The 26,313-nt window shown below is 49.7% G+C and overlaps 1 protein-coding gene and 1 long non-coding RNA gene across 8 annotated transcripts in view; one reads left to right on the plus strand and one right to left on the minus strand.

Moving 5' to 3' along the window:
- The window catches only part of ABCG1 (ATP binding cassette subfamily G member 1), an 81,044-nt gene extending 63,796 nt beyond the window's left edge, over positions 1 to 17,248 (minus strand). For 5 of the 6 annotated variants that reach the window (XM_042998474.1, XM_042998473.1, XM_042998476.1 and 2 more), the window contains exon 1: positions 3,724 to 3,831. In XM_042998474.1, the coding sequence (XP_042854408.1) occupies positions 3,724 to 3,765 (42 nt within the window). In that variant the 5' untranslated portion in view covers positions 3,766 to 3,831. Of the gene's footprint in view, positions 1 to 3,723; positions 3,832 to 16,188; positions 16,237 to 17,196 lie in introns of those variants that run through there. The other variant, XM_042998475.1, reaches the window with a different exon arrangement.
- Positions 4,079 to 8,935, plus strand: LOC122241947. Of its 2 annotated transcripts, none has more exons than XR_006222044.1 (3): positions 4,079 to 4,611; positions 7,307 to 7,577; positions 8,883 to 8,935. It is a non-coding gene; the product is annotated as an uncharacterized LOC122241947 (long non-coding RNA). The 2 variants fall into 2 exon arrangements; XR_006222043.1 differs by having other exon boundaries at positions 7,307 to 7,496.
- Positions 17,249 to 26,313: the final 9,065 nt, after the last annotated feature.

Raw genomic sequence — 26,313 nt, forward strand, 5'->3', positions numbered from 1 at the left:
AGAGGCTGGGCCCCCTTCCAGGTGGTGGGGAGGAGGGAGGGAGGGTAAAATGAAACTAGAGACACGGGGTCTGCAAACCCTGTTAAGGGTTTTGTACTTTATCTACAAGTCCTTTGTGGGGGGGGGCACCAAGGGATTTAAAAGGGGGGTAACAGACCAGAACTGTAATTAAAAACCGTCTCCTGCCTCAACGTGCAGATGGGAGGGTGACAGTGGACTTAACCAGCAAGTGGCCGTGGGGAGGGACACAAGGGGACAAGCCCGGTAAGACAAAGCTGGGTAACTAAACTGATCTGGGAGAGAGGAGAGGGAGAGGGAGAGAGAGAGAGCGCGCGTCAAGTACTCATTATTTAAAGTATTAAATAATAATGCCTCCCGCCTACTAGGTAAGTGATTACAAACAATGGTGACTATTGATTCAGCAATTACAAGTGCCTGTAAACTCCAGACTGCCAGGAGTAGGCCTCTTCCTGTCTCCACCCGAAGGGGGTATTACCATCTCCCACTCCGCCTGGAGTTGGGATCTAAGGCACAGAGACCGCCTTCTGCCCCCGACACCCCACAGTTCATGAGTGGCCAAGTCAGGGTCCAGCCCCCTGTGTTTCCTCTCTGTGCCCCGTTCCCCTGGCCAGTGTCCTTAACGGGGCTCGAAGGTTGCTCAGCTGTCTCGAGGCAAGTTGTAGGTGACCCGGGGTCATCCCGGCCCCTGCCCGTTGTAGGAAAATCCACAAGGAACTGAGGAAACCATACCATCCCGCCCCCGCCAAAAACCAACCGTTACCCACCTTTCTTCCGCGGGTGTCCAATGACCTCGCCCAATTACTAAAATCATGGAATCTTGTATGATGAGAGGCAGTGGCTGTCACTCGGAAATAGACCAGCTCTCTGGAAACACATCCTCAGATGAGAGCGGCCGGCAATGTAGGTTACAGCTAACTTGTCCTCAGCCTCCTGAGCTCATTAAAAATGAAACAAATACATCTTCCCTGCACATTTGTTCCCTTTCATAGTATGTTTCCCTGTCTTCTCCACACATTGCCTCTGACCTCCCCATCTACACACAGTGTGTGCTACATAATACGTGGTAAATAATAACACGTCCATGCGTGGTGTTGAATGCCGAGGAGACCCTGTTTGGATTGTTACTGCCTGCCGTTCATGAGAGTATTTTCTTGGGCGCTCATACCAATTGGCAGGCAAGCATACAGAGATGCGTGTTTAGCTGGGGAGGGTCTCTGACAGTCGGCAACCGCCCCCAGTCCACTGTGAGGCTGGTTCACTCTGTTTACCCGGGAACACACAGTGAGAGCTAGAAACTTCTTCCCGCAGCTCACCGGGAAGGGAGGAAAAGGAGAGGAAGGCGCAGGCGCCAGGCATTGGCACGCGCTTCTCTCTCGGTTCTCTCTTCCGCGGGTAGCTGCTGGGCTTGGTCCCCACCTGGAACCGGTGGGCCCTTCACTGGAGGGCAGATCCCTCCCAGGGACGCTGGCCACATCAGAGGACAATGCCGGCCAAGAATCCTCAAGGCCATTGCCCTGGGGAGACTGATCCAAATGTCACACCCTTAACCAAGCAAAAGGCAAGTGCCACTTGCGTGGTCACTCAGGCCGCTGACCTCACCATCACCAAAAGCCACTTCATACGGCTCCAAATCCCACCATCCCGTTGGGACCTCGTGCCCGCCCCTCCCAGCCCAGCTCAGGGCTGGGTGCTCTGCACATCCTCTAAACCAGCTTCTCCAGGTTCACAGCCGGCGCACTCAGTCCCAGGTGGGACCCCAGAGCAGGGGGCAATGAAAGAGCTCAGGATCCTGGGGCTCCCTCAAGTGCTCTTTGTTTAGGATTTGGGTAGAATTTTTGTAATTAAAAAAAAAAATTACACGATTTTGGGGGGGAGGAAAATGCTTTTCAAACCAAACAATGTTTCCTGAAAAAATGAGCCCAGCCACTAGTGTGTCCATCTGAGTTCAGAACACTGTGGAATTCTGGGTCTGCATCAAACTATAACATAACATTAGAAAATCCTGACATAAAAACATCAATACCTTAAAACGTTTGGATTCATGGTTTTTCCACACGGATAAACCACTTTTGCAGCTTTGAAAGGACTTCAGGAGTTACCCGGCATCTCAAAGATCTGAAACATTCTTTACCTACGACTAACAATAAGGATCGCCTTAATTTTCCATTATCCACATAATCTCGGAAACCCAAAGAGATGGGCAAATGTGAAAGGAAGAATTACCAAGTGTTCCCCAAACATTCAATCACATAAAAGCAAATGTGAGAGGGGCTGCCTTTTTTGTGGTTCCATATCCCCTTCTGGGTGAGAAGCCAAGTAATGAAGGCAGGGCACGCCCAGAGAGGGGACCTGGTCAGTGAGTCCCCCTCCCGCCAGCCTCTGCTCCACCAACCTCCTAAACATGTCTGCGGCCCCATTCTATCGGTTTACACAAAATCATTATATAATGGGCTGGCGCCGCTCGGTATGTGTTCCACAGTAACCTGTTTGGAGCATAGGATGCGGTTGTGAGAGCAGAGAGCATGCGCAGACCGTCAGCTACGTTTTTTTTTTTTTTTTTTTCCCCTCGGGCTCAAGGCAAGAGGTAACTGTCGGTCAGATCCTGCTGAGCCCTGCTGACTTCAAACACAGGATGCTAAAAATGAAATAAGGCGAGGGGTGGGGGTGCGTGCTGTGCACCGTGGGCTTACAGCCTATGGGGAGTAATTAGCAGGATAGTAAATCCACAGACAGAGGATAGAGAGAGGGATGGAGAGGGAGGGCAAGGTGGGTTGGAAAACGGAATACTTTCTATTTGTACTTTAGGTGACCTGAAATCTAGTCTGTAAGTACCCAACTGCAAGGTCGGTGCGCCAGGCATAAAAATGAAAGGCCCTAGGATGGACGGGTCGACGGCTACTTTGTTGTTTTTTTTTTTTTTTCCTAATGTGAGTTTCTGGAGCTCGTATAAAGGAGCAAAGGCAGACTTTGGGCCACCAATGGGAACAGCACTTGCTGACGCTGGGTCCAGCGCTGAATCTGCCGGCACCCGGTGGTCCCCCTACGGAGCTGGCACCCTCGGGAACGGGAGATCCGCGTCCCTGTCCCCACCCTGGGCTCTCTCCAGGGTGCAGAGAAGGTGGCCTGCAGGTATCCGGCTCGCCCCTGGGCTGCCTCCCCGGAATCCGCCACCCCCTCCCGAGCACGTCCGGGAGAGGCTGTCCCTGCGGAGCGCGGGGGGCAGCGCAGGCTCTGGCTCTCAGGGAGCAGCCTCCTCTTTTGTTCCCCCAGACCGTGCCAGGCACTCCGGAGGGTGGCGCGGGAAGTGCGGGGTCCCCGCGTCCGGGCCGCGCGCGCGCGCCGGCAAGGAGGGAAGGACCCCCCCCCTTCCCTCGGGCCCAGGCTGCCACCCTGCTCAGTGCGCTCAGGAACCCAGGCCCCACGCCCCTAGCCAGAGGGGACCCAGACGAGGCCATCTGTGCACTGGTGGGGCTGCCCGGCCGCCTCCCGCACACTCCTGGCCCCTCCGCCTGCCCCGCGTCCCCTGCCGGTGCGGGGAGCATCCCGAGGCGTCAGGTGGCCGGGGCTGGGGGCAATGGGAACCGGGCTTCTCCCCGGGGACTCAGGGGGCGGGTGTCAGGGTGAGGGTGCGGGGCCTTGTGCGTTTCTCGCTCTCCTGGAAAACAGAAGCAAGCCCCGGAGGCGAAGGATGCCCTCACTCACCATGGCGGTGCCGACCGAGAAAGCGGCCATCAGACAGGCCATGCCCCGGGGGCGGCGGGCACGGGCGGCGGCGGCGGCGGCGGCGGCGGGCACGGGCGGCGGGCACGAGGCTGCGCTCGCTCCAGGCTGGGCCGCTGCGCCCCGCGCCGGCTCGGGCTTCTGCTGCCGCTGGGGCTCCGGCCCCGCCCGCCGCGCCGGCCCCGCCCACGCCCCGCCCACGCCCCGCGATTGGCCGGCGCGCGGGGCGGGGCGGGGCCGGCAGGTGCGCGTGCTCTTGTTTTGCTCCTGCGGAGGGCGGCGGGCCCGCCGGCTGAAGTCCCCCGCTCTCCCCGGCGCCCCGCGCCCCCGCCTGGCCGGCATCGCGGTCCCTCCCCAGCTTTTGTCCCTCCCCAGCCCCGGAGCCCCCGGGGTCCGGAAACTCGCGGGGGCTGGGCCGGCGGCCCTGGGCGTCCAACTGACGGCCGGGGTCTCCCTCCAGGACCGCCGCCTCCGAGCCTGCGGGGCTATGTGGATGGGGCCCGAGGGGGCGTCGGGAAGGAGGGTAGAGGGACAGGGCGTCTTTTCTGTTTTCACTGTTGAGCACCTTTCTGCCAGGTCGGAGCGTGAGGACTAGAGAAGAAGAGATGGCCGGTCCACTGCCCCCCGCACTACAGCTCCGTATCTGGGGTGACAGCCCCCTCCTCCTCCACACACTGAGACGATGCAAATTCGCATTCCTGGTGCACTGTTGTGGCCAGATGCAGAACTACTCTTTGGTTAACAAGGGGACGCCGGGTGAAGGTGCCCAGGCCTCTGTCCTCGCCCCCGCCCATCGGCCGCACCCCAATAAAAAAAAAGACACGGCTTGTTGCCGGCGCCTGGCTCAGTACGGCCCACAGCTGTGTTCAGGTAACTGCGTACGGAATGGTACTCCAGGCACCCTCTCATTTGGCCCCAGACTGGAATATCAGATGGCCTGGCGTCTGCTAAAGCCCTTATTATATATAAGTGGGTCCATTTCCTGGTAACCATGGTGACAAGACATTCTTACTCCCAGTCTCGGAGGCTAATGCTTTTGTTCAGCGGTTTGCATGTTGGGTCCGCAGGTAGGAACGCATTTTTTCTCACCCCAGCACACCTGGCTCACCCGTCCCCCCCACACCTCAAAGGAGCCAAGTCCCCATCTTTCTCCTCACCTAGAAAGAAGTCAGGGCTTCTCCTGCCAGGCAGGTGGACTTCACACCCAGGGGTCTGACGACCGTGGCCAAATTCTCCTCTCAGATCAAAGGAGGAAAGGGCGTTACAATATACGAGTTCAAGGGGAGTGTGGCCCTGCTTTTGTCCAAATAGTTTCGCTTGAAGGTGGACGCATTACCTCGATTCTACCTTTGGCCAAGACGAAGGAATCCTGACCACGGTATTTTCAGGGGCCACTGTGCACGGCGGGCCCAGCAGGCTGTGTGGTGCCTTAAACGTAGTGAACGGGGAAGCCAAAAAACTCCCAAGTGTTCTGGAAAGAGGATTCAAATCCAGAAACCTCCTGGGGAGAGATGAGGCCAAAAGGTAGAGGCAAAGGGGCCTGGCTTCTGGGGCCCAGGGTGGCTGACCAGCCCTGCAGCCCAGCACCCGCTCTGGGGCAGATGGGATTTCTCCTGGAACATGCCTGGACACTGCCCCGCTCTGTGGTCAGGGCAAGTAATGTGACATTGTGGTCCCGTTGTGCTGGCCTCCATTCTCTGTCCAGTATCCATTCTCCTCACTCCCAGGGACATGTCTGGAATTTCCTTCTGGAAACCTCCCCCCCCCCACCAGTTCTGTGTTATGCAATTTATAGCACTGGTTGGTCAGGAACTAGAGGTGTAAGGCGATGCTTGCTGGGCTTCAGGGGATGGCCGAGGGGACAGCATGTAGGAGCTGAGTATGAAGCCAGGGAGGGAGGACAGCGGGAAAGCGGGGCCTTGTTGGCGTGACTCGAGCTGCCGGCTTTCCCACTGCAGGTGCTGAAAAAGTCCTCACTTCTACATCTGCACACTGGGTAATTAGACTCTCAGCCACACGGGAACTAGGGCATGTCGAGCACTTCCCACCATGCATGGCCCCTGGCAAGCAATCCAATCCCAATCCTCTGGTGCCAAAGCAGGGAATATGCACACAGCAGACTAAGTCAGATCTGCGATGTTTGTCTCAGGACTCTAGGTTGTAAGTAACAGAAACTCAACCCCAACTGGGTTATGTTAAAGGTAATGCGTTGTCCTAGGTTCTTGATCTCTAGATTTTTCCATGCCTCCACCATCCCTCTGCTGACCTCCCACCCCGCCCCGCCCACCCCCAGCAACGCTGTCTCTGCCCAGCCCACCCAGCAGCTTCAGGCTTGCACGTGCCAAACATCGATTAGCCCGGTCAAACAGGCCACGGAGGAGAGCAGGGGAACCGTGCAGAAAGGTTAGGACACGGGTGCTTCACCGAGGCCATTTTGGAGCACTCTGAGCGGACGTGTGTGTGCCACGCAGGCAAACACAAGAGAAGCTCGTCACAAGACTGTCCAGTCCAGAGCCCAAACCCAATAGGAATTTCTGCTAAGACACCACTGACAGGCGGGCCGGGCCGAGCTTGAGAACTTCCCGTGGAGAGGCACTCACCCATCATGCGGCCCTTGCGACACTAAGTAGCTGTCATTGCCAGCAATGTCATTGCCAACATGTGCCCAACTGGACTCCCAGTCACCCTGGGTGATCTGTGATCCACGGTCACAGAGCCAGCCCTCCTCCCCACGGTATGCCCTGAGTTGTTCGATCAAGGCCCTGTATTTCTCTCCAGGCCTTTGCCTAGAGACAGAAAGTCCCTGAGCCTCCCATCATTGCTTCTTGGACCATGCCCCTTCTTCCCACTTACCTCCCCCTGTGTGGGTTCCATTTACCCAGTGTCCCTCGTGAAGCTTGGGGTAAACCACTGACTACCTATTCAAGGTACTCCCTCCTCTCACTGGGAAGCCAGTGTTCCCAGGCTCCACTCAGACCACCAATAAGGACAAGCTTCCCTGGGGCAGAACCAGCTCCCTGATATCCTGGGGACACGCAGGCCAGTGGACTCAATCACCAGGGACTGAATTCACTTTCTTTATAATTATGTACTCATGGTTGCCTAGTTGGCCTGTTATCCCCCAAATTCCACTTTAAAGGCTGTCCGATTTATCTCTGCAAGATGGCCAGCCACTAAGGCTGGGAGATGGGGGGGGGGGCACCCTGAGGACTTGGCCTTGGGTGCAAGTGTTCTGCCCTTGGTGTCCAGTGAAGGGAGGGATGGTTGGTCAGACATCCAGACGGGCTCGTAACGGGCCTGCGGACTGACACAGGTGAACGTCTGCAGGGAGCCGGCCGCAAGGGGTGAGGCTGGCTTAGCCTCTTGGACTGCCCCACCCCTGCAGGTCCCCAACACAAGATCCCTCCAGAGCAATCTTTGGGGACATCCCATGGCTTCCCAGCCTCCCCACTCCCAGCTGGCGAGGAAGACATCTAATGAACATATTCTCTATTAATACAGTCTTCTTCATATTTTGGCAATTTGGTTTCCAGCAATTTTGACCTTGAACCTTCTTTGCTTACAGGGTGGCTGGCTCTGAACTGATCTAAGCGGACTCTATCGGCTGCTTTTCTTCTGCTCAACAACAGAGCTACACCAACCTCAACTTCGTTTTCCAGAACCTACGACTTTAGCCCCACCCCCCTGCCCCGCCTTAGCGGACACTCAGAGATTGCCTGCTCTGCCCAGAGCTGATCTCCACATTGGAACACGGGGTACAAAACAGAGAAAACCCTGCCCTATAGTGTAGTCAGGCGGTAGTCACGGTGGAAAGCTGAAGTTCTTATCCAGATTGGGTATGTTTGTAACTTCTCCCGTGAACTCACCATACTTCAGGGATCCTTCTTTACCTGAGCTGCGCACTTGCTGTGTGGTTTAGGGGAGAGGCAGAGTGGGGTGCACGGGCCTCCCGGCATCCCCTCCGGGGTGGAAAAGTGCCTGTCCTGCCCATCTTCCAGCATAAGAACATCTCCCTCATTTCACACACCACCATTTCATGGAGGAAAACACAAAACCACACGGGTCTCCCTGCCCAGTCTCCAGCGCCCCTTCCACTACACCTGTCTCTGCACAGTGACAACGTGGAGGCTAATGGGACTTCTTTCCCCAAAGCCTCAAGGAAAGTGGGTTTAGGAGGGGACGGTGGAGAGAGGTGTTTGCTAGCTTTTCTTTCTACAACCCAGAACTCTGACTCTGAAGGTGAACGTTTTCAGACAAGTAAAAGCAAATATGGTGTCATAATAGCCAGCAGGAAAGGGGCTTGTCACTCCTCCTGGACTCCTGGTTCATGGTGGCGGGGGGGAACGTGATGGGGACCCCTGGGCTGGGCCAGCAGGGTGAATCCCACCCCTGCTGTATCCCAGACCTACGGCCTCGCAGCAGGTGCTAGAGACCTACCTGGGGTCGTGGCCCATGCCTTGTTGGCTTTTCTGATCCTTTCTCTGCCATGTTAGCAGAGAATTAGGGCCATTGGGCCTTTTCTGTCTCTGTTTACATGAAAGCCAATGCCTCCACTTTAAAATAGGAAGAGAGAGAAAAAGGGAAAGTACAAAGCTGAGGGAGTGAGATAGAATGAGAAAGAGAGAGAAGGCGGGAGGGGTGGGGAGGGAAGGAAGAAACAGAATATTAAGAGTTTGGAGCAGGTGCAAAGGAAGACCATGTCCCAGCCCTTGTGGGCAGAGATGGGAAATAGCAGAGGACATATACGGGGTGTCAGGGAGGGCAGCCTAGGCTGGACCTGCGTAGCAAACTCTCTATAAGCTGCTTCATTCTAAAGAAACATTGTTTTCGTCTCCATGGTTTGCTGGGTTCCTGTTTTGCTGGCCCTCCCGCCTCTTGCCACGTTCCGTCTCCAGTCCCGCATGGCACCCTCTGGCCCAGTCCCCAAGGGGGCCTCTCTCTCCTCCCCCTGCTGGGAGGTGGGGGCAGAAGAGGGGCTGCAGGTGCACGCAGGGTGGAGGGAGGGAGAGGGGGCGCGCCAGAAGATGGGAAGATGAGGTCCATGAGGGATGCTTGCAGGAAAAGAAAAATGCAAGTAAATATTCACAAACTAAATTAGGAAGTAGTAAGTGTTGCAGATTATTTCTGTTTTCCTCCATTAGCACAGAATAGAGAGTGGCAGGAAAGTTCTAGGAAAACAATCTCCGCAAATGAAGAAAGAGAAAATAACATCTGGCGATGAAATGACCTCCAAAGCTGAAGATCAGGGCGGAAGTCTCAGAGACAGACACAGGAAAACTCCTGGAGGCCTCCTCCCACACATAAATAAAAGCCTTCCACTGAGCCCTTTCGAGCTTTCCAGTTGGGAAATAACCAAACCCATGGGGTGCACCCCACTTTTCCTCTGTGGAGCTGCCCTCCCTCTATCAATCCTAGAACGCAACCCCCACCGGGAACCAGTCAGAACGTTCCAACCCTCGGGCCACTGCATTTTTTCTGGAGAGGACTTGCGAGCCCCATGGAGCCATCAGAGTTGTCCCGGGGACTCGCCAGGGCCCTGAGAAGAGAGTTGACCTCCCCATGTGGCGGCCATCTTCCCTGCCTGCACGGCAGGACCCGCTGGGCACCTCGAACAGGTCCGTGCCTCTCGGCACCTCCCTGACCGCAGCTGTGAAGAGAGTGACAGCTGTGTCCACCTCATAGGATCATTTGGGAGGCTTAAATGAGTCAAATTTTTGATAATCACGTCTGACTCACAGTGTGTGTCTTATAAATAAATGTCGGTCTTCCTCATTAAGAGACCCAGCACTTTCCCTCTGACCTTGAACTAGTACGAATTAGGTTTCAGTCATTTGAAGCCCGAAAATCCTGATTAGGACACACAGTCTGTTAAAAGTCAGGGCCCCCCCTTCGGGGCGCCTGGGTGGCGCAGTCGGTTAAGCGTCCGACTTCAGCCAGGTCACGATCTCGCGGTCCGTGAGTTCGAGCCCCGCGTCAGGCTCTGGGCTGATGGCTCGGAGCCTGCAGCCTGTTTCCGATTCTGTGTCTCCCTCTCTCTCTGCCCCTCCCCCGTTCATGCTCTGTCTCTCTCTGTCCCAAAAATAAATAAAAAACGTTGAAAAAAAAAATTTAAAAAAAAAAAAAAAAAGTCAGGGCCCCTAAGCCAGTCTATGGAGGAGATCTCACAACGAGTTTATAGGTCAACCTCATAACCCTTTATTGCCTTAGCCTCTGTTCACCCAGGCACGTGCCTTATCTCCCCCAGGAGGTCATAAATCCCAATGCTTCTGGAATGTTTCTTTGTCTCCAAAATCATGCTGGCATCTAGCCAGAGGAGGTGCTTGATAAAAATCATGAGTTATGTTGAACAACCTCTGATGTTTTGGAAGGTGCTCTAACAGGCATTGTCCCATGTGACACTCAGGACGTCCCCTCAAGGTAAGAAGGCAGATGCCTTCACTGGAACACACTAGGATCCGACACTCCAGCCCCAAGTACAGGGCAGACCACATTTTGTTTTTCTCAGCAGTCAAATAATCTGCCCCTGGTCCCTGGAAGGCAAGGCCTCCATACTGTGTCAGCTCCGGTACAGACCTACTCTCCTTGCTCCAAAGACCACAGGTGGAGTCCAGTGTGCTCTTTGCCCTGAAGTCCTCTTGCCTCCCCGAGACACCTGAGCTCTCCTGTGATCCGCAAACCCCACCTGTCCCCTCCCCAGCCAGGGGATGTTTTTCCTGAGCCGCCTCCCTCTCTCCTCCACTCACCCACCCCCACCCCCTCAACTCCCCAGGAAGACCTGGGCAATCACCTACTTGAACCTGGGCTTTTGGAAGCAAAAATGTGGTTGGGGAGGTTATTTTCTGCATGGCTGGAAACTTCTGGGCAGGCCCCTGCAACTCACAAGTCCCCAAGGCAAGAGAGAAACAATTTAATTAAAAAGATTTGGCTACTTTTTAAGGGAAGGGAGGGGAAAATAGCTAAAGCAAGGAAATTAGCTTCCGAAATTATCTCAGTAAATGATCCTGCCTTGGAAACACGGTGATGCAGGTTCCCTGAGGTTTGGAAACCCCGGGTCTCCGGACTCTTGCTGAGTACTCTTCGCACTTGAGCACCACACCTCTTTCAAACAGGGAGAGAGATCAGAAGAAGTGCGTGTTCAATGTGTTAAAAATCACAGGCATGCTAGTGGGGGTGGGGATGGGGCAGATGTGCTTTCCTCTATTCCCCCCACCGAAGCACGGCTAAAAACTCTGGACATTATACAAAACAAATGTGAGGAGACCATGGCCCAAGGACCTTGGGGGACCCAAGGAAGGCAGCTATGCTCACCACTATACCACCAATGCACACCTTAGGGGACGCAAGGAACCACACTAGCTGAGGTCCCCGGGTTTTCTTTGTGACTCATATATCCCAAACACTCATTTGAAGAAACCAACAACCTGGAAATGCTAGTGGGCACAAACAAGCAAAAAAAAAAAAAAAAAAAAAAAGCCCCCCACCGCAAACAGCCAAAAGAACAGAAAAGGGGCACCCTAGAAATATAGACGTTTTTTCGGCAATTACTGCTCTACTCCAGTCAAACACCACATGATAAAATGTGGCCCCATCCCACCTACACCAATAAAGATGAGTGGCGAGCCTAATTTCCGCCCTCCTCAGGCCATAATGGAGCACCAGAACCTGTCCATCCCTGGTCAACATGGTGGCAGAGAAGGCCATAAACGGAGGCTGGAATCCGTCCACACCAGGCAGTAATGAGGAGCCTCCCCTTTCCTCACTGGGACGGTGGCAGAGGAGATCCAGTAGAGTCAGGACCTTCACCACCGCCCAGTGTCAACAAGAACTCTACACTCTCCCCCAACCATGGTGCCAGTGGAGATCAGGTGGGGGCATAATGAGGTCCCCTATCTCTCCCAGCAGGGGAGGTATGGGTGGAAGCCAAGAGGGGATCCAAACTCCAATCCTTCCCAGCAGTAATGAGGAGCTCCTCCCTTGGAGGTCAACAAAGACTGAGCAGGAAACCTGGACTTCTACCCTCATCTGGCAGTAACGAGGCAGTGTCCTCCCACTTCTCCTACCTTCGTGATATCAGAGGAAGCCAACTTAAACAGAAAGCTTAAATAAGATCTAAAGTTTCATTACATAATATCAAAAATATTTAGGTTTCCATCAAAAATCTCATTATCCAAGAACCAAGAAAATCACAATTCAAATGAAAAAAAGCAGTCACTGGATGCTAACATCAAGATGACAAAAAATGCCATGATTACCTCACAAAATTTAAAAGCAACCTTCATCAAAATGCTTCAGTGAACAATTGTGACAACACTTGAAACAAACGAAGACAGAAAGTCTCAGCAAAGAAATAGAAGATATAAAGAAAATGAAATGGAAATTTTAGAACTGAAAAATACGATACCTAAAATGGAAAACTCAGCAGATGGGCCCAACAGCAGAATGGAGAGGAGAAAGGAAAGAATCAACGAACTGGACAATAGAATGACAGGAATTATCCAGTCTGGACAACAGGGAGAAAATGGACTACTATACATGAGCAGAGGCTGAGGGCTCTATGGGACCCTAACAGAAGATCTAACAGAATACCTATAGTCTCAGAAGGGTGTTTGGAGGTTGGAAATACTCAAAGAAATAATGGCTAAACACTTCCAGATTTGGCAAAAGACAGAAACCTCCAGATTCAAAAGATTCAAGAAGTTAAGTAATTCCAAATAGGATAAATCCAAATAAATCTACAATAAGACATGCCATAGTCAAACTTCTGATACTGAAGACAGTGAGGGAGACATGACATCTTACCTGGAAAGAAAAAGCAATTCAAATTACAGCAGATTTCTTATTGAAAACAACAGTGGTTGGAAAGAATTGGCACAACATTTTTCACTCGCGGAAAGAAAAGAACTATCAACCTAGACTCTTATATCCAGAAAAAAAATCCAGGAGTGAAAGGGAAATCAAGACAAATTTAAGAAAATGTGTTACAAGTACACATACCCTAAAAAAATGGCTGAAGGAAATTATCCAAAACATAAAGAAAATGGTAAAAGAAGGAAGTTTTATACATCCAAAAAGAGAAAGAACACTTTAAGTAAAAATATGAGTAAACAAAATAAACTTTTCCTTTCACTCTTGAGTTTTTCAAATTGCATTTGATGGTTAAAGCAAAAGTTGTAATATTGTTTGATGTGCTTCTACATGTGTGTAAAGTAAATATTTAAGACAATTACATTATAAACAAAGGAGGGTGAGGAGGTATAAGGGGAGACAAGATCTCTACATGACAACTCCAACTTATAAAACCATGACACTAAAAGACTGATGTCATGTAATGTAACACCTAGAGAAACCACTAAAAAAGTAATACAAAGAGATGCTTTCAAAACACAGAGAAGTCAGAAAGCAATTCTAAACAAAAAATGTTCAAGTGACTCCTAGGAAGGCAGAAAAAAGAAAACAGGAAAACGAAAAACATAGAACATGGAAAATAAAAAATAAAATACATACTTAAGCCCAACATGTCAATACTTACATTACATGTCAATACTTACAGGGGCACCTGGGAGGCTCAGTCAGTTAAGCCTCTGACTTTAGCTCAAGTCATGATCTCACGGTTTGTGAGTTCGAGCCTGCTTCAGATTCTGTCTCTCTCTATCTCTGCCCCTTCCCTGCTGGCTCTCTGTTTCTGTCTCTCTCAAAATAAACATTAAAAAAAATTTTAAGTGTAAATTACCCAAACAACAGAACTACAAGCTATGTGAAGCAAAATCTGATAGAACTGAATGAAGAAATAGATAAATTCACAATTACAGCCAGAGACTTAATCGCCTCTCTCAACAACCACTAGAACAACTAGACAGAAAAATCAGCAAGGTTACAGAACTCAATAGCACCACTGAGCAATAGGATCCAATCAGTATTTATAGAACGCTCCAGCCAACAATGGAAGAATGCACATTCTTCTCAAATGTTCATGGAACATGTACCAACATAGATCTTATCCTTATAAAACAAACCTCAACACATTCAAAAGAACTGAAATTATGCAGAGGGTGTTCTCTGACCCAAATGGAATCAAACTAGAAATCAATAATAAAAAGATAATAGGAAAATCTCCAACACTTGGAATTGAAACAGTTCACTTCTAAATAATCCATGAGTCTAAGAGGGGATCCTAAGGGCAAATGAAATACAGTTAACTGGATTAAAATGAAAGTACCTGTATCAAAGTACACATGTTAGGACTACATCAGTGTGGAGTGGAAATGTAGAGTGCTAAAAGCATATTTTAAAGTTAAAATTTCCTCATTAAAAATGAAGAAAAATCTCAAATCCATAATGTAAACTCTTACCTCAAGAATGTAGAAAAAGGAGAAAAATAAACCAAAATATAGGAAATCATAAAGATATGAGCAGAAATCAATGAAATTAAAAGTGGAAGAATAAAGAAAATCAATGAAACACTATCATTTAGAAATGATCAGTAAAACTGAAAAACCTCCAGCAAGACTGACAAAGAAGAAACACAGAAGACACAAATTACCAATATTAAAGACAAGGCAGGGGACATCAATACAGATCCTACAGACATCTGGAAGACCGTAAGGCAACAATACAGACAACTCTGCACAATAAATTTGACAATTTAGATGAAATGAATGAATTCCTCAAAAAAGACATAGGTTATTTGAATAGCCCTATAACTATTTAGGAAATTGAACTCATCATTTTAAAACTCAAAAAGAGGAAGGAAGGAGGTAAGGAAGGAAGGAAGGAAGGGAGAAAGAAAGAAGGAACTCTCCAGGCCCAGACAGCTTCCCTGGAGAGTTCTACCAAATATTTGAAGAATTCACACCAATTCTATACAATCTCCTCCAGAAATAGAAAAGGAGGGAACTCTTCCCAATTCATTTTATTTAACTAGTATTACCCTCGTATCAGCAAAGTATTAAAAAAGGAAAAACTACAGACCAAAATCCCTCATAAATATAGACGCAAAAACCATTAACAAAATATTAGCGAACAATTCAACAATATACATTTAAAATGATACACTATGTCCAAGTGGGGTTTATCCCAAGCATGCAACTCTGGTTTAATATATGAACACCATATTGTGGTACACCATATTAACAGACTAAAGAAGAAAAATCATACAATCATGCCAGATGATGTGGAAAAAGCCCTTGACAAAGTTGAACACCTATTCATGGCTTTAAAAAAAACACTCAGAAAAATAGAAATAGAAGGCCATCGCCTCAACTTCTAGCAATTGCACTCCTGGACATTTGTCCCAGAGAATGAAAACTTACATTCCCACAAAAATTAGCAAGAAATGTTTACACAGTTCTATCTGTAATAGCCAAAACCTACAAACAACCCAGATGTCTGTCAATAGGTAAATAGTTACACTGTCGCCCGTCTATAATATGGATCTCTACTCAGTGATAAAAACCAAAGAACTATTCAATACCCAACAACCTGGATGGATCTCTGGAGAATTCTCCTGGAAAAGGCCAGTCCTAAGAGGTTATACATTGTATAATTCCATTTATGTGCCATTCTTGAAATGGCAAAATTACACAAATGGGGAACAGGTTTGTGGTTGTCAAGAGTTAGGGAGGGGGTTGAGTGGAAAGAAAGAGAATGGAGCTATAGAAGGAGGGGGATGAGGGACCCTTGTGTGGATGGCATTCTGTATCTGGACTCTATCAGTGTCAGTATCCGGGATGTGATGTTGTACTGCAATTTTGCAAGAGGTTACCATGGAGGGAGCTAGGTAAAGGGCACATAGGGTCTCTCTTTGTTCTTTCTTACAACTCCATGGGAGCCTGCAATTAACTCAAAATTCAAAGACTAACTTTTTTTTTTTAAAGTCACAGGACAGTCCTGAGTGAGGCCACTCCAGATGAGGTGGCCTTAGACCACCCTGTGGCAGAAAATAGACGTCGCGTGGAGCATGCGGAGCGAGGAAGTAGGTGGTAGAGTTTTAGGGATGAATAGGGAGAGGACACGGAACCAGAGAGCACTAGGTCACTCAGGACCACACGGTGGGCTGCCGGGCAACGAAGCATTTATGACCGTTCTTTGTCAACTGTGAAGGTGAGAAGGTGAGGAGGGATGGGACAATGTTCTTCCTCCTTACTAGAAATTATGTGTGTGCGTGCACAGGCACCCAGGCACCTGCAGGGACAGTGATGGATAGGGTGCGGGCCCCATCGTTAGCCATCTGTGGTGCTGAGCCGGTCCTAACGTCTCAAAGCCTCAGTCTTCATCAGCAAAATGGTAATATTAAGAGCACCACCGTGGCAGTTGGGTAAGATGGGGTAGGTACAGTGCCTGGGAGCTGAGAAGAGGGAAGAGTGGGTAGCTCGTGTGCCTCTGATATTGCCTTCCAGGTCCTCAGACCATGACCTTCTCCCACCCTCCCCCACGGTTGTCATTACTCACCATCCTCCCAAATGGCTTACTCTTCTCTTCTTCCTGTGACGAACAGTTCTGTGTGGGAAAAATGGGTGCATAAATGTACAAAGGAACTCCTAGCTCAGAGTGACATTTCAATATCAAATGTTAAGGCGTCAGTATGGTAGTCAAAGGTTAAAACTTCTAGTTATAAGATAAGTAAGTCCTGGAGGATGTAACGTACGTAGGGCATGGTGAACATTACCGTATTGTGTCTTTGAGAACCGCTAAGAGAATAAATCTGAAATTTTTTTTAATGTTTATTCATTTTTGAAAGACAGAGAGACACAGCACAAGCAGGGGTGGTGCAGAGAGAGAGGGAGACACAGAATCCCAAGCAGGCTCCAGGCTCCGAGCTGTCGGCACAGAGCCCGACGCGGGGCTCGAACCCACGAACCGGGAGATCATGACCTGAGCCGAAGTCGGACGCTTAACCGACGGAACCACCCAGGTGCCCCACTAAGAGGATAAATCTTAAAAGTTCTCCTCACAGGAAAAAAACTCGTAACTATGCGAGATGATGGGTGTCAGCTACGCTTATTGTGGTGATTCTTTGGAGATACAAACATTATCGAATCGTTACATGGCACACTTCGGACTAGTACCATATTACCTGTCGATTCATTCTCAATAAAACTGGAAAAAAATTAAGGCATCTTACTTTTCCTTGACAGGCGACTCATCCACATTTACGGACTGGTCGTGTTTCCCTCACTGGTCTGTGGGCTCGGAGGACAGAGAGGCTCTGGCCCATTCTCACTGAGCCCCAACATCCAGCAGATGCCTGCCTCCTACATGGCTCTCCAGTATTTGCCGGCTGACTGATCTCAGTCACAGGCACTTCACGTCACAGCTTACATTATAAATTTTTGTCGGTGCCCGTGCTAACACACACGACATCGTTTCTTTGATCTACAACTGGCTACATTTACTGTATACATTTATATTTAAAAATTTTTTTTTTTTTTACTAAAAAGCACCTTGTCAGCGACTTACCCACAAGCTTAGATGTAAACACTTCCCAGGGAGCCCTTCTGCTGCAAAACAGACCCCTCTGCACGCAACGTATTTATTTTGCCATTAAGAAAGGGAAGTAACGTCTGCCTTATGCAGGCCAGGATTTCAATTTTCATCACTGCAGACATGTGAAAACCCCCAAACCAGAAGCCACGATTTCAGTTTCTGTTCTGTGTCCATACAAAACGAATTGTTTTAAAATGGGCATAATGCAATCACATGCATAATAATATTACCAGCGCAATGGTTCCTGCAGCAAACAGGAAGCATGAGAGGTTACTAAGGGTCGGTCTGCTCCCTCTGGGGTTACTGTCACAAAATAGCACCTGTCTGCCCACAGACTGGCCGAGTGCCCGTCTACGGGTAGCTTCCCGCTTTTGGTCAGATGATAGATTTCACATTTCGGAGCGCTGTGAAATTTATTTTTTTAATGACACACGTTTAAAACAATTAACAGCAAAGACTACAGTTCATCAGGGCCTTGAGGGTAATAGTCAAGGATAAAGGGAGCATCTCCTAATGGAAGGTCTAGAATAACTTACATAACATCATATCATGATAACCCTGGTCAATGATCGTCGCTGCAAAGTGGGGACAAAGTGAGCTAGTGAAGCATCTGAGAGCTCAGGGCTTTAGGGGAGAGCAGCCATCACCTAATAGCAAAAACTGATAGCCTTAGAGGCCATGGTGGTTTTGAGAATAGTGCTTTGAACTTTACAGCTGCTAATTCACTTAATCCTCATCACAACTGCGCGGGGCAGGCACTATTACTATCCACAGTGGGGAAGTAAGGCACAGAGAGGTTATGTAACTTGCCTGAAGTCCCACTCTCCCGGGACCCAATCTCAGAGCCTAAACAGTCAAGGCTGGCTCCAGAGATCGCAACATTTTTCCCCCGTAGGAAGGATTTCTTTTCACTTTTTAAAGTAGAGCACAAAAATGTCAATGTCAGGATGGGTGAATTTTACACGTCTCTATACTTGGACACTCACCGCCCAGATCGCGATATAGAACATTTCCACCTGGAACATTTTCACCGTGTGACCTGTATCGTGTGCCCGATCCCAATCAAGCCCCGCCTCTGAACACAAGTACTACTCTGGCTTTGATCAGCATCGATGAGTTTTGTTTGTTCTGCACCTTCATATAATTGGCTTATCGAACGTACTTCTTCATGTCTGGATTTTTCCACTCGACAGGGGGTGTTTGAAACCCATTCATACGTGGATGTGTGCGCACCCCCGGCTCCTTCCTTTATAGTTTGCTTTCCTTTCTGCCACAGGCGGGCAGGCGGCCTGTGTCCGGTTTTCAGCCATTAGAGCGAAGCTGCTGTCATATCGGCCTTCCTGCACGTCCTCTTGGGAGACACGGACATTCATTTCCCTTGAGGAAAAGTCTGGCAGCGAAATCCCTGGGCTATGAAGTAAGAAGGTTTAACTTTAGTAAATCCTACCGATCAGCTTTCTCCGTTTCTACCGATTCATACTCCCTGCTGCTTCACACCCGTACCGTCACTGGGCATTTTTGGTTTTTTAGAAAACGTGGCCACCCTGACAGGTGTGTGGTGATTGTATCACCAAGGTTTTAATTTCCTTCCTGTACTGACTAGTGACGTGTCAGTTCCATTTCCCCTCATTTAAAAATCGCCTTGTTTTGTCTTTAGCCTTGGTCTATAGGATTTCTTTTTTTTTTTTTATCAAGACTTTTTAAGTAATCTCTACACCCAACGTGGGGCTCGAACTCACAACCCCGAGATCCAGAGTCGAACGCTCCACCAACGGAGCCCGCCAGACGCCCTTGATGGGTAGGATTTCTTGATGTATTCTGGATACGTGTTCTCCGTCCCATAGGTAGGTTGGAAGTGTGTGCTCCTGTCTGCGGCTCGCCATTCAGTGTCTTGTGTTCCTTGTTTTCATAAAACCCAAGTTCTTCATATTTTCCTTGATGGTTATGGGTGGGGGTTCTATCTGTAGGCGTGCCTTCTTTATGAAATCTCTGCCTACGACAAGAATATGAAAATATTTTCCTGTGGTTTCTTCCAGAAGCACCCTTGTTTTGCTTTCACAGCTAAGTTTAGGATCCATCTCAAAAATTTTGTTAACGTTTTATATATTTTTGAGAGAGAGAGAGAGAGAGCAAGCAGGGGGTGGGGAGAGAGAGAGAGAGAGAGAGAGAGAGAGACACAGAATCCGAAGCAGGTTCCAGGCTCTGAGCTGTCAGCACAGAGCCCGACGTGGGGCTCGGGCCCGTGAGCCGTGAGCTCATGACCCGAGCAGAAATCAGACGCTCAACCAGGCGCCCCTAAGTTTTAATAATTTTTTAAAATTATTCATCCTGGTTGGATTTAGTTTCTTGAACCTATGGGTTACTACCTTCCATAAGATTTGGAAGATAGTTGGCTATTTTTTCTCCAAATACTGCTTTTCTCTCTCCATCCCTCTCCCTCTCTGGCTCCCCTACACCTGTTTGCTATCGGTCATGTCCTTCTTACAATTTGTTCTGGGTTTATGATTTTTTTCCTCTCTGTGATTCATTTTGGATATTTTCTACCGATCTCTCTTCAGATTTATTTTCTTGTGTTCCGCAGTATTCAGTCTGCCGTGAAAGCCGCCTGAAACACCCTTGTTTAAAATATTTATTTGTTCATCTAGAATGTCCCACTTGGTGCTTTTCGTAGATTCCAATTCTCCTGCGAAATGCCCCCTCTTTGCGTTGATTTTCTCTACCTTTTACTCTATGCTTCACATATGTATCGTAGCTATTTTGATGTCAGGGGCTGCTAATGCTTTTTCTGAGTCATTCTCTGAAGTGTGACCTTTAAACATGTGAGCCGTTTCCACAGAGGAGGTGAACTGAAGCCTGTCTCCTGACTCATACGGCTCCTGGTGCTGTGTTACTTCTCACCTACAGCGTGTGGCTGTTTCGGGGGGGGGGGGGTGCTTGTCTTAGGGTGCTGGTGTACATTTCCAGGAACCGGTCAGGAGACGGGCGTTGCTATCCACCCTCAGTAATAACAGCGATGCAATAACCCAAACTGTGTGGTCACTGGACATCAGGAGGCGTCTGTCCCTCCCACAAACCACACTCAATTGTCTCGGGCAACACCAAGTCTCTAGATAAAAATTAGTTTTCGGGCACCTGGATGGCTCAGTCAGTTAAGCGACTGACTTTTGATTTCGGCTCAGGTCATGGTCTTGCTGTTTGTGAGATCAAGCCCCACGTCGGGCTCCATAGCTGGCAGCACAGAGCCTGCTTGGGATTCTCTCTGTCTGTCTCTGTCTCTCTCTGCCCTTCCCCCAATCGAGCTATCTGTGTCTCTCAAAATAAATTTAAAAAAAAATCGTTTTCACCATTCTCTCTCCTTGAATTTGCCCATCTGTATTGAGGATCGCCGATTCACCCATTTACAAACCACAGTTTGAGTAAGATGGCCCAAAATGAGGTTTCTCTGTAGAATCTTCTGGGAGAGGGGCTCTTTAAAAATTTCACCAACTCCCTTCACCCCAGACCGTGAATCAGCCGCAGTGGGGGAGCCGGGAAAGAGGTCCAGGACCATGCCTTGGAGCCACTGCTGGGCCACTGGAGGCAGACCAGGACCCACTCTACCCACATCGCTGGGAGCGTTGCACCCCAGCAGGAAATGGCTGAACCTGTTTCCTAACTTGACCTGCTGGCCTGAGTCTGTCCAGCTGCCCGGGCCCTCTGTGCCTGTCACACAGGGTCCTGCGGTCTGAGGTCACTATGGGGCAAGACCGTAGCATACAGACTGAGGCTCTCGAGGACACAGAGATGAGGGTGGGGTTTCCCTGATGAACTGCAGGGTAAGAGATGAGAAGTAAAAGGTGAACTCAAGTCAACTGCTTTATTTATTCTCCAAAAAATGTCCTGGAATGTTTTCTTCATATGCCCAAGGTTAAATGGGCTTGATAAGAACAGGCCTCAAAACAAAACAAACAAACAGAAAAGTAGGAAGTTGGGGGCGGACCCTTTTGTCCCCAACAAAGGAAGAGGGATCCTAGGATGCTCCCAATTAACGGCAGCAGATTCTTTAAACAAATTTTTAATGTTTATTTATTTTTGACAGACAGAGTGCAAGCAGGGGAGGGGTGGAAAGAGAGGGAGACACGGAATCGGAAGCAGGCTCCAGGCTCCGAGCCATCAGCACAGAGCCCGACGCGCTTGAGCCCACGAAGTGGGGGATCATGACCTGGGCCGAAGTTGGCCACCCAACCCACCGAGCCCCCCAGGCGCCCCGACAGCAGCAGATTCTCACAGCCACCTCTCTCTGTTGAATTTTTTCAGAACAAGGACACTGGAAAAGCACGTAAGAATATCTCACGCGGTTGGGATTGAAAAACATACATACACAATTTGATATAAGTCACAAGGATGCTGGCAAGAAAGCTCAAACCTGCTCTCACAGTGGGGACAGTCCCAGTGGCCATGGGAAAGGCTGTTCGTGTGACCCTGGAGCCAAGAGGAGAGACAAAAGCAAACCCAGCAGGTGCCTCCCCAGGGTCAGAGGACTTCGAAGACAGGGTGAATGGCTGTGGTCTGATGTACTGCAGCTCTCCCCACGGTCAGCGTTCACGGGGACGGGTGTTTGTCGTGGTCAGGTCTCCGGGCAATGACAGTGGGGTCCGGGCTAAGCCGAGGGGGTGGGTGGTACAAGCTGGTGTGGAGCGTGGAACAGCTTGTGGACAGGCCCCCCAAACCGTCCTGTGATGTCTAGAACCCGTGAGAACCAACCTTGACGGCTGAGCATCTAAGAAACTTCCAGCAGGGCAGTGGCACTGATGTGGGGACAGAGCGAGGCTCCGTTCTGGCCTCCCCGTCTCGAGAGCCTACCCTTGAGGCCACGCCCACCCAGCACCGAACATGCGCCCCTGTTGTCAGGACGTTAGCTTCCGAAGGCTTTGCTTTCTGAATCCTAGAAATCCCAACTTAAAATTTTGACTCTTCAGTTGGGTGTCCGACTTCCGTTCAGGTCATGATCTCACAGTTTGTGAGTTCGAGCTCTGCATCGGGCTCTGGGCTGACAGCTCGGAGCCTGGAGCCTGCTTTGGATTCTGTGTCCCCCTCTCTCTCTGCCCTCCCCTGCTTCTGTTCTGTCTCTTTGTCCCTCTTTCTTTCTCTGTCTCTCAAAAATGAATTAAAAACCATTAAAAATTGAAAAAAAAAAAAGGCTTTGACTCTAGAATGCCTTCACAAAATGTCGGTGAAACATTGTACAGAAAGGACTTTTCCCACTTAGCTTGGCCCCTCACCGGCCCCACACCCCAAGGACTACCAGCCTTGCCCCTCCACCTCGCCTGGCCTCATTCCACTGGGAGACACGCAGGATCCGGAGCGCTGGCAGTCCCCGCGCTGGGCGGGCCAGCGGTCTCCCTGGCTTATTGTTTAGAATTTAGAAAGCACTTTCCCATAGACACAGGGGTTAGGTTCCCAGGCCAGGCATGAAAGCCCATTCTTGTTTCACTTGTAGATAAACTGCATTACTGCAATTCTCCACCCGACCGCATTGTGGAACTCGGTATAGAAAGTTCTACCACCCTACGTTTGTCGGAAAATATCCCCAATTCAGTCTTCGACCTCCCGGACGTGGGGTATGGGCTCCGTCTCCCCTCCTGCGAGAGACCAGTCTTCAGTGACGTGGGCCCTGGGGCTCCCACCTGCGTCCAGATGGGGGCTGGTGCGTGGACCACCATGGCCCAGAGGTGGCAATGCCAGGGCCACAGAAGCAAAGCCAGGAATTGAGGGAAAGAGCAGAGTCCCAGGCTGAGGCAGCGTTTCATACATAAAATTATCGGTAGTTTCTGGAAGTGGAGACTTGAGTCCCATGCTGGTTTGTGATCTCTGTCACAAGCTAGGGCAGATGAGATGCACACAACCAGAGGTCCTGGTCAGGACTAAGGATCTAACCCAGAGGAGGGCAGGGAGGGTTCATCTCGAAGGCTAAGTTGGATCCATCACTATGGCTCTCATTGCCTCAATCCCTGTCAAGCTGAGTCTGGGCTCAGCACAACCCAGAGCCCTGATCGATTAGTGATGTCTGCCGAGGGAAGGGGCAGGGACAGTCCCTGCGTGTTTGCCAATCCTGCCTATGCCCTCGCGGGGAAAGTCGGTACCCACCATATTTTTAGAATTCCCCAAGGAAAGGTGTGCTTTTATACACAAGACACTCGGATAATTTTCGGAGGTCGATCACAGAAGCGTTACTTATCAAGGCTTCTACAGTTGGGCACATGAATCTGAAAATGTTGTATGCCAGATGATGTCTGTACAGTGTGGGGAAAAAGAACGTGATCAGGTGCTGGGGGAAGGGCTTTGCTATACCTAAAATCGAATGTTGCCTGGACAGCTGAAATCACTACTATTAAAAGGTTCACATTTCTTACCATAGTGTCCAGAAAAGCACAGCTATATAATATACTTGTGCCCGCTGCGTCCTGCACCTGAATTTTTACTGTAATTTTATCTTACCATACTTTATGAGTCATCATAATTATACATGCATGTATTGGGGGCAGTAAAATAGTATTTTGTTGATTGATTTACAACATAATTTGAAGACGCTTTCTCTCCAAAATGCTAACATTCTACTATTGTCATGTAAAAATGTTTTTCCTCTGCTACGACCCCCTCAAACTGTGTGCTTCAGTGGGTACTTTTCCTGAGCAGCTCCCGAGGTACAACCAGATGCTCCAGGTCTCATGGGAAGCACACCGTGAATCCTGAGTGAGGGAGGGTGTTTTTTCATAGCAGAAACCTCCACACTGCTGACACCCCACTGGAGGAGTTCGCTTCGCACAGCCCAGCTCAGAACCAAGACAGGGGACTGTGGACCTAAAGGCATTCATGTGACCTGCAGTCCAGTTGTCCAGCAGAGCTCATGCCGGCCCTGCAGCTTCAGGTGGAACGAGCTGGCTTGTTCCCCCACCCCTGAAGAGGTCAGGTCTCCCCTGAAATCCACTGCAAACCTTTCATGCTTTTTAAATAAAAAGGATGTCTTGTGATTAACATAGTGCGCTCAACTCACATGAAGCAACCACATTTAGGATGTTCTTTTGAGTGATCGCATGAAAGATGGATGGATGGGTGGTGGATGGATAGATGGTGGGTAGATGGATGGATAGATGGACAGATGGATGGATGGTGGATGGATGAATAGATGGATGGATGGATGGACAGAAGGATGGATGGATGGATGGAGGGTGGATGCATGGATAGATGAGTGGATGGATGGGTGGTGGATGGATGGATGGTGGATAGATGGATGGATGGATAGATGGATAGATGGATGGATAGTGGATGGATGGATGATGGATGGATGAATAGATGGATGGATGGATGGACAGAAGGATGGATGGATGGAGGGTGGATGCATGGATAGATGAGTGCATGGATGGATGGTGGATGGATGGATGGATATACGATGATAGATTTTAAATGAATAAATTCCCAGCCTAGGACCCTCTTGATGGTCTGTATTTGACTTCCCTTCTTTGGTGGAGGCAAAAGCCCCTGGCTGCAGATTTGCTTACGTTCCAGAACCATCTCTGTAACAGCTGGCTGCCCTGCTCCTCCACGGCTTCCTGGCTCTCACAGCCTCAGCTGTGACATTTCATCATGGGAAATGCGCTGGTGGCTCTTTTTGGCCTTATCGTTGCTAACGCTCCCACGGGCCTTCTCTGCCCAGAGAGGACAAGGGGACACCGGTCAGGCCCCTGCACCCTCTATAGTCTGCCGCCTCAGACTGCAGATGGCTGGGCAGGTGGCCCTCCTGGACTCACCAGGACATTTATTCCCGTTGCTTCCCCAGTGAGCGGCCGCTGGCATGTGACAGACCTTGGGGTGCTGGCCCTGCCTGGACAGGACGGCGTGCCCTGGCACCCTGCCATCCCTTCGGCCATCACTGGGCTGCAGAATTAAGTATAAATATGGACTTCTGATCAGCTACTTAAACTGGCTTGTTTATAATCCCTAATCTGTTTTGCACACCAAATTTTAATATGTCACATTTTCTCCCAAGTAGACGTCTGTAACTGTTTCCATCATTATGAAAATAGTAAGTACCTTTTATCAAGCACCTTCCACATGCCAGGCACCTTGCTCTGCTGTTTACATACTTTGTATCCTTTACTCCTTAGGACACCCTAGAGGGGGAGGTATTATTTCCGGGGACCACGTGTCCTGGTTTTCCCAGCACTGGGGACGGCAGTAAGAGGGGTCCCTGGGACGTGGGACTTCCAGTGCTAAAAGCAGGATGAGTTGGTCGCCCTATATTATCCCCACTTTATGAGAATGTGCTCTGGATAATGGCAGTTTTGAAAATTTGTTGAAACTTAAAAAAAAAAAGGTGCCCTTCCCTATGATTCATCAACATACTGCCATGTGCCCTTGAAAGAATGCATTTTCTGCTTGTTGCTGGCCGCTGTTGTGAGCAACTGGGGCTTGACCCAGCTGGGACCTGTTGGGGAGGGTGTAGAACGTTCTAGAATTCTCTGTCCAGGGAATGAAGGTTTGGGGTTCCTGCCTCCTGCTGGTGCATCACCTCCAGGGCTAAGCAGCGAGTGGGGTCCGGCTGACAACCTCCTTCCAAGGCATCAGCGAAGTGGGGGCAGGGCATGGGAGACGTGGGGCTGGGCCGGGGGAAGCTTGAGGTGAGAGCCACCGGCAGGAGGGGAGCAGAACCTGCAGGCACCCGTTTGCCGAGGCCACGGCCATCACCAGGCAGAAGCCCATGGATCTGAGCTGCGTACGAGACATCTGGTGCAATTTGTTCTCTAATTTATTAAGGTCTGTTTGGCATGTATCACCTCCTTCCGTTTCCTTTGGGCTTTATTTGCTCATTCTTTTTCGGACTTCTTACATTTGGGAATCTAGTTCATTATTATTTTAGCCTCTTCTCTTTTCGAGGAGAAGCTTTTAGGGTTTTGAACATCTCTTTGAGGAACACTGTTTCTATATCCCTAAGAATGAAGATGTAGGTTTAACATGGCTGTTTAAAATATTTTCTACCAGTGCATGGGCGGCTCGGTTCGTGAGTTCAGGTCCCGTGTCGGGCTCTGTGCTGACAGCTCAGAGCCCGCAACC

The sequence above is a fragment of the Panthera tigris genome, chromosome C2 (genome assembly GCF_018350195.1).
Source record: "Panthera tigris isolate Pti1 chromosome C2, P.tigris_Pti1_mat1.1, whole genome shotgun sequence".
In the NCBI taxonomy this organism is placed as follows: Eukaryota; Metazoa; Chordata; class Mammalia; order Carnivora; family Felidae; genus Panthera; species Panthera tigris.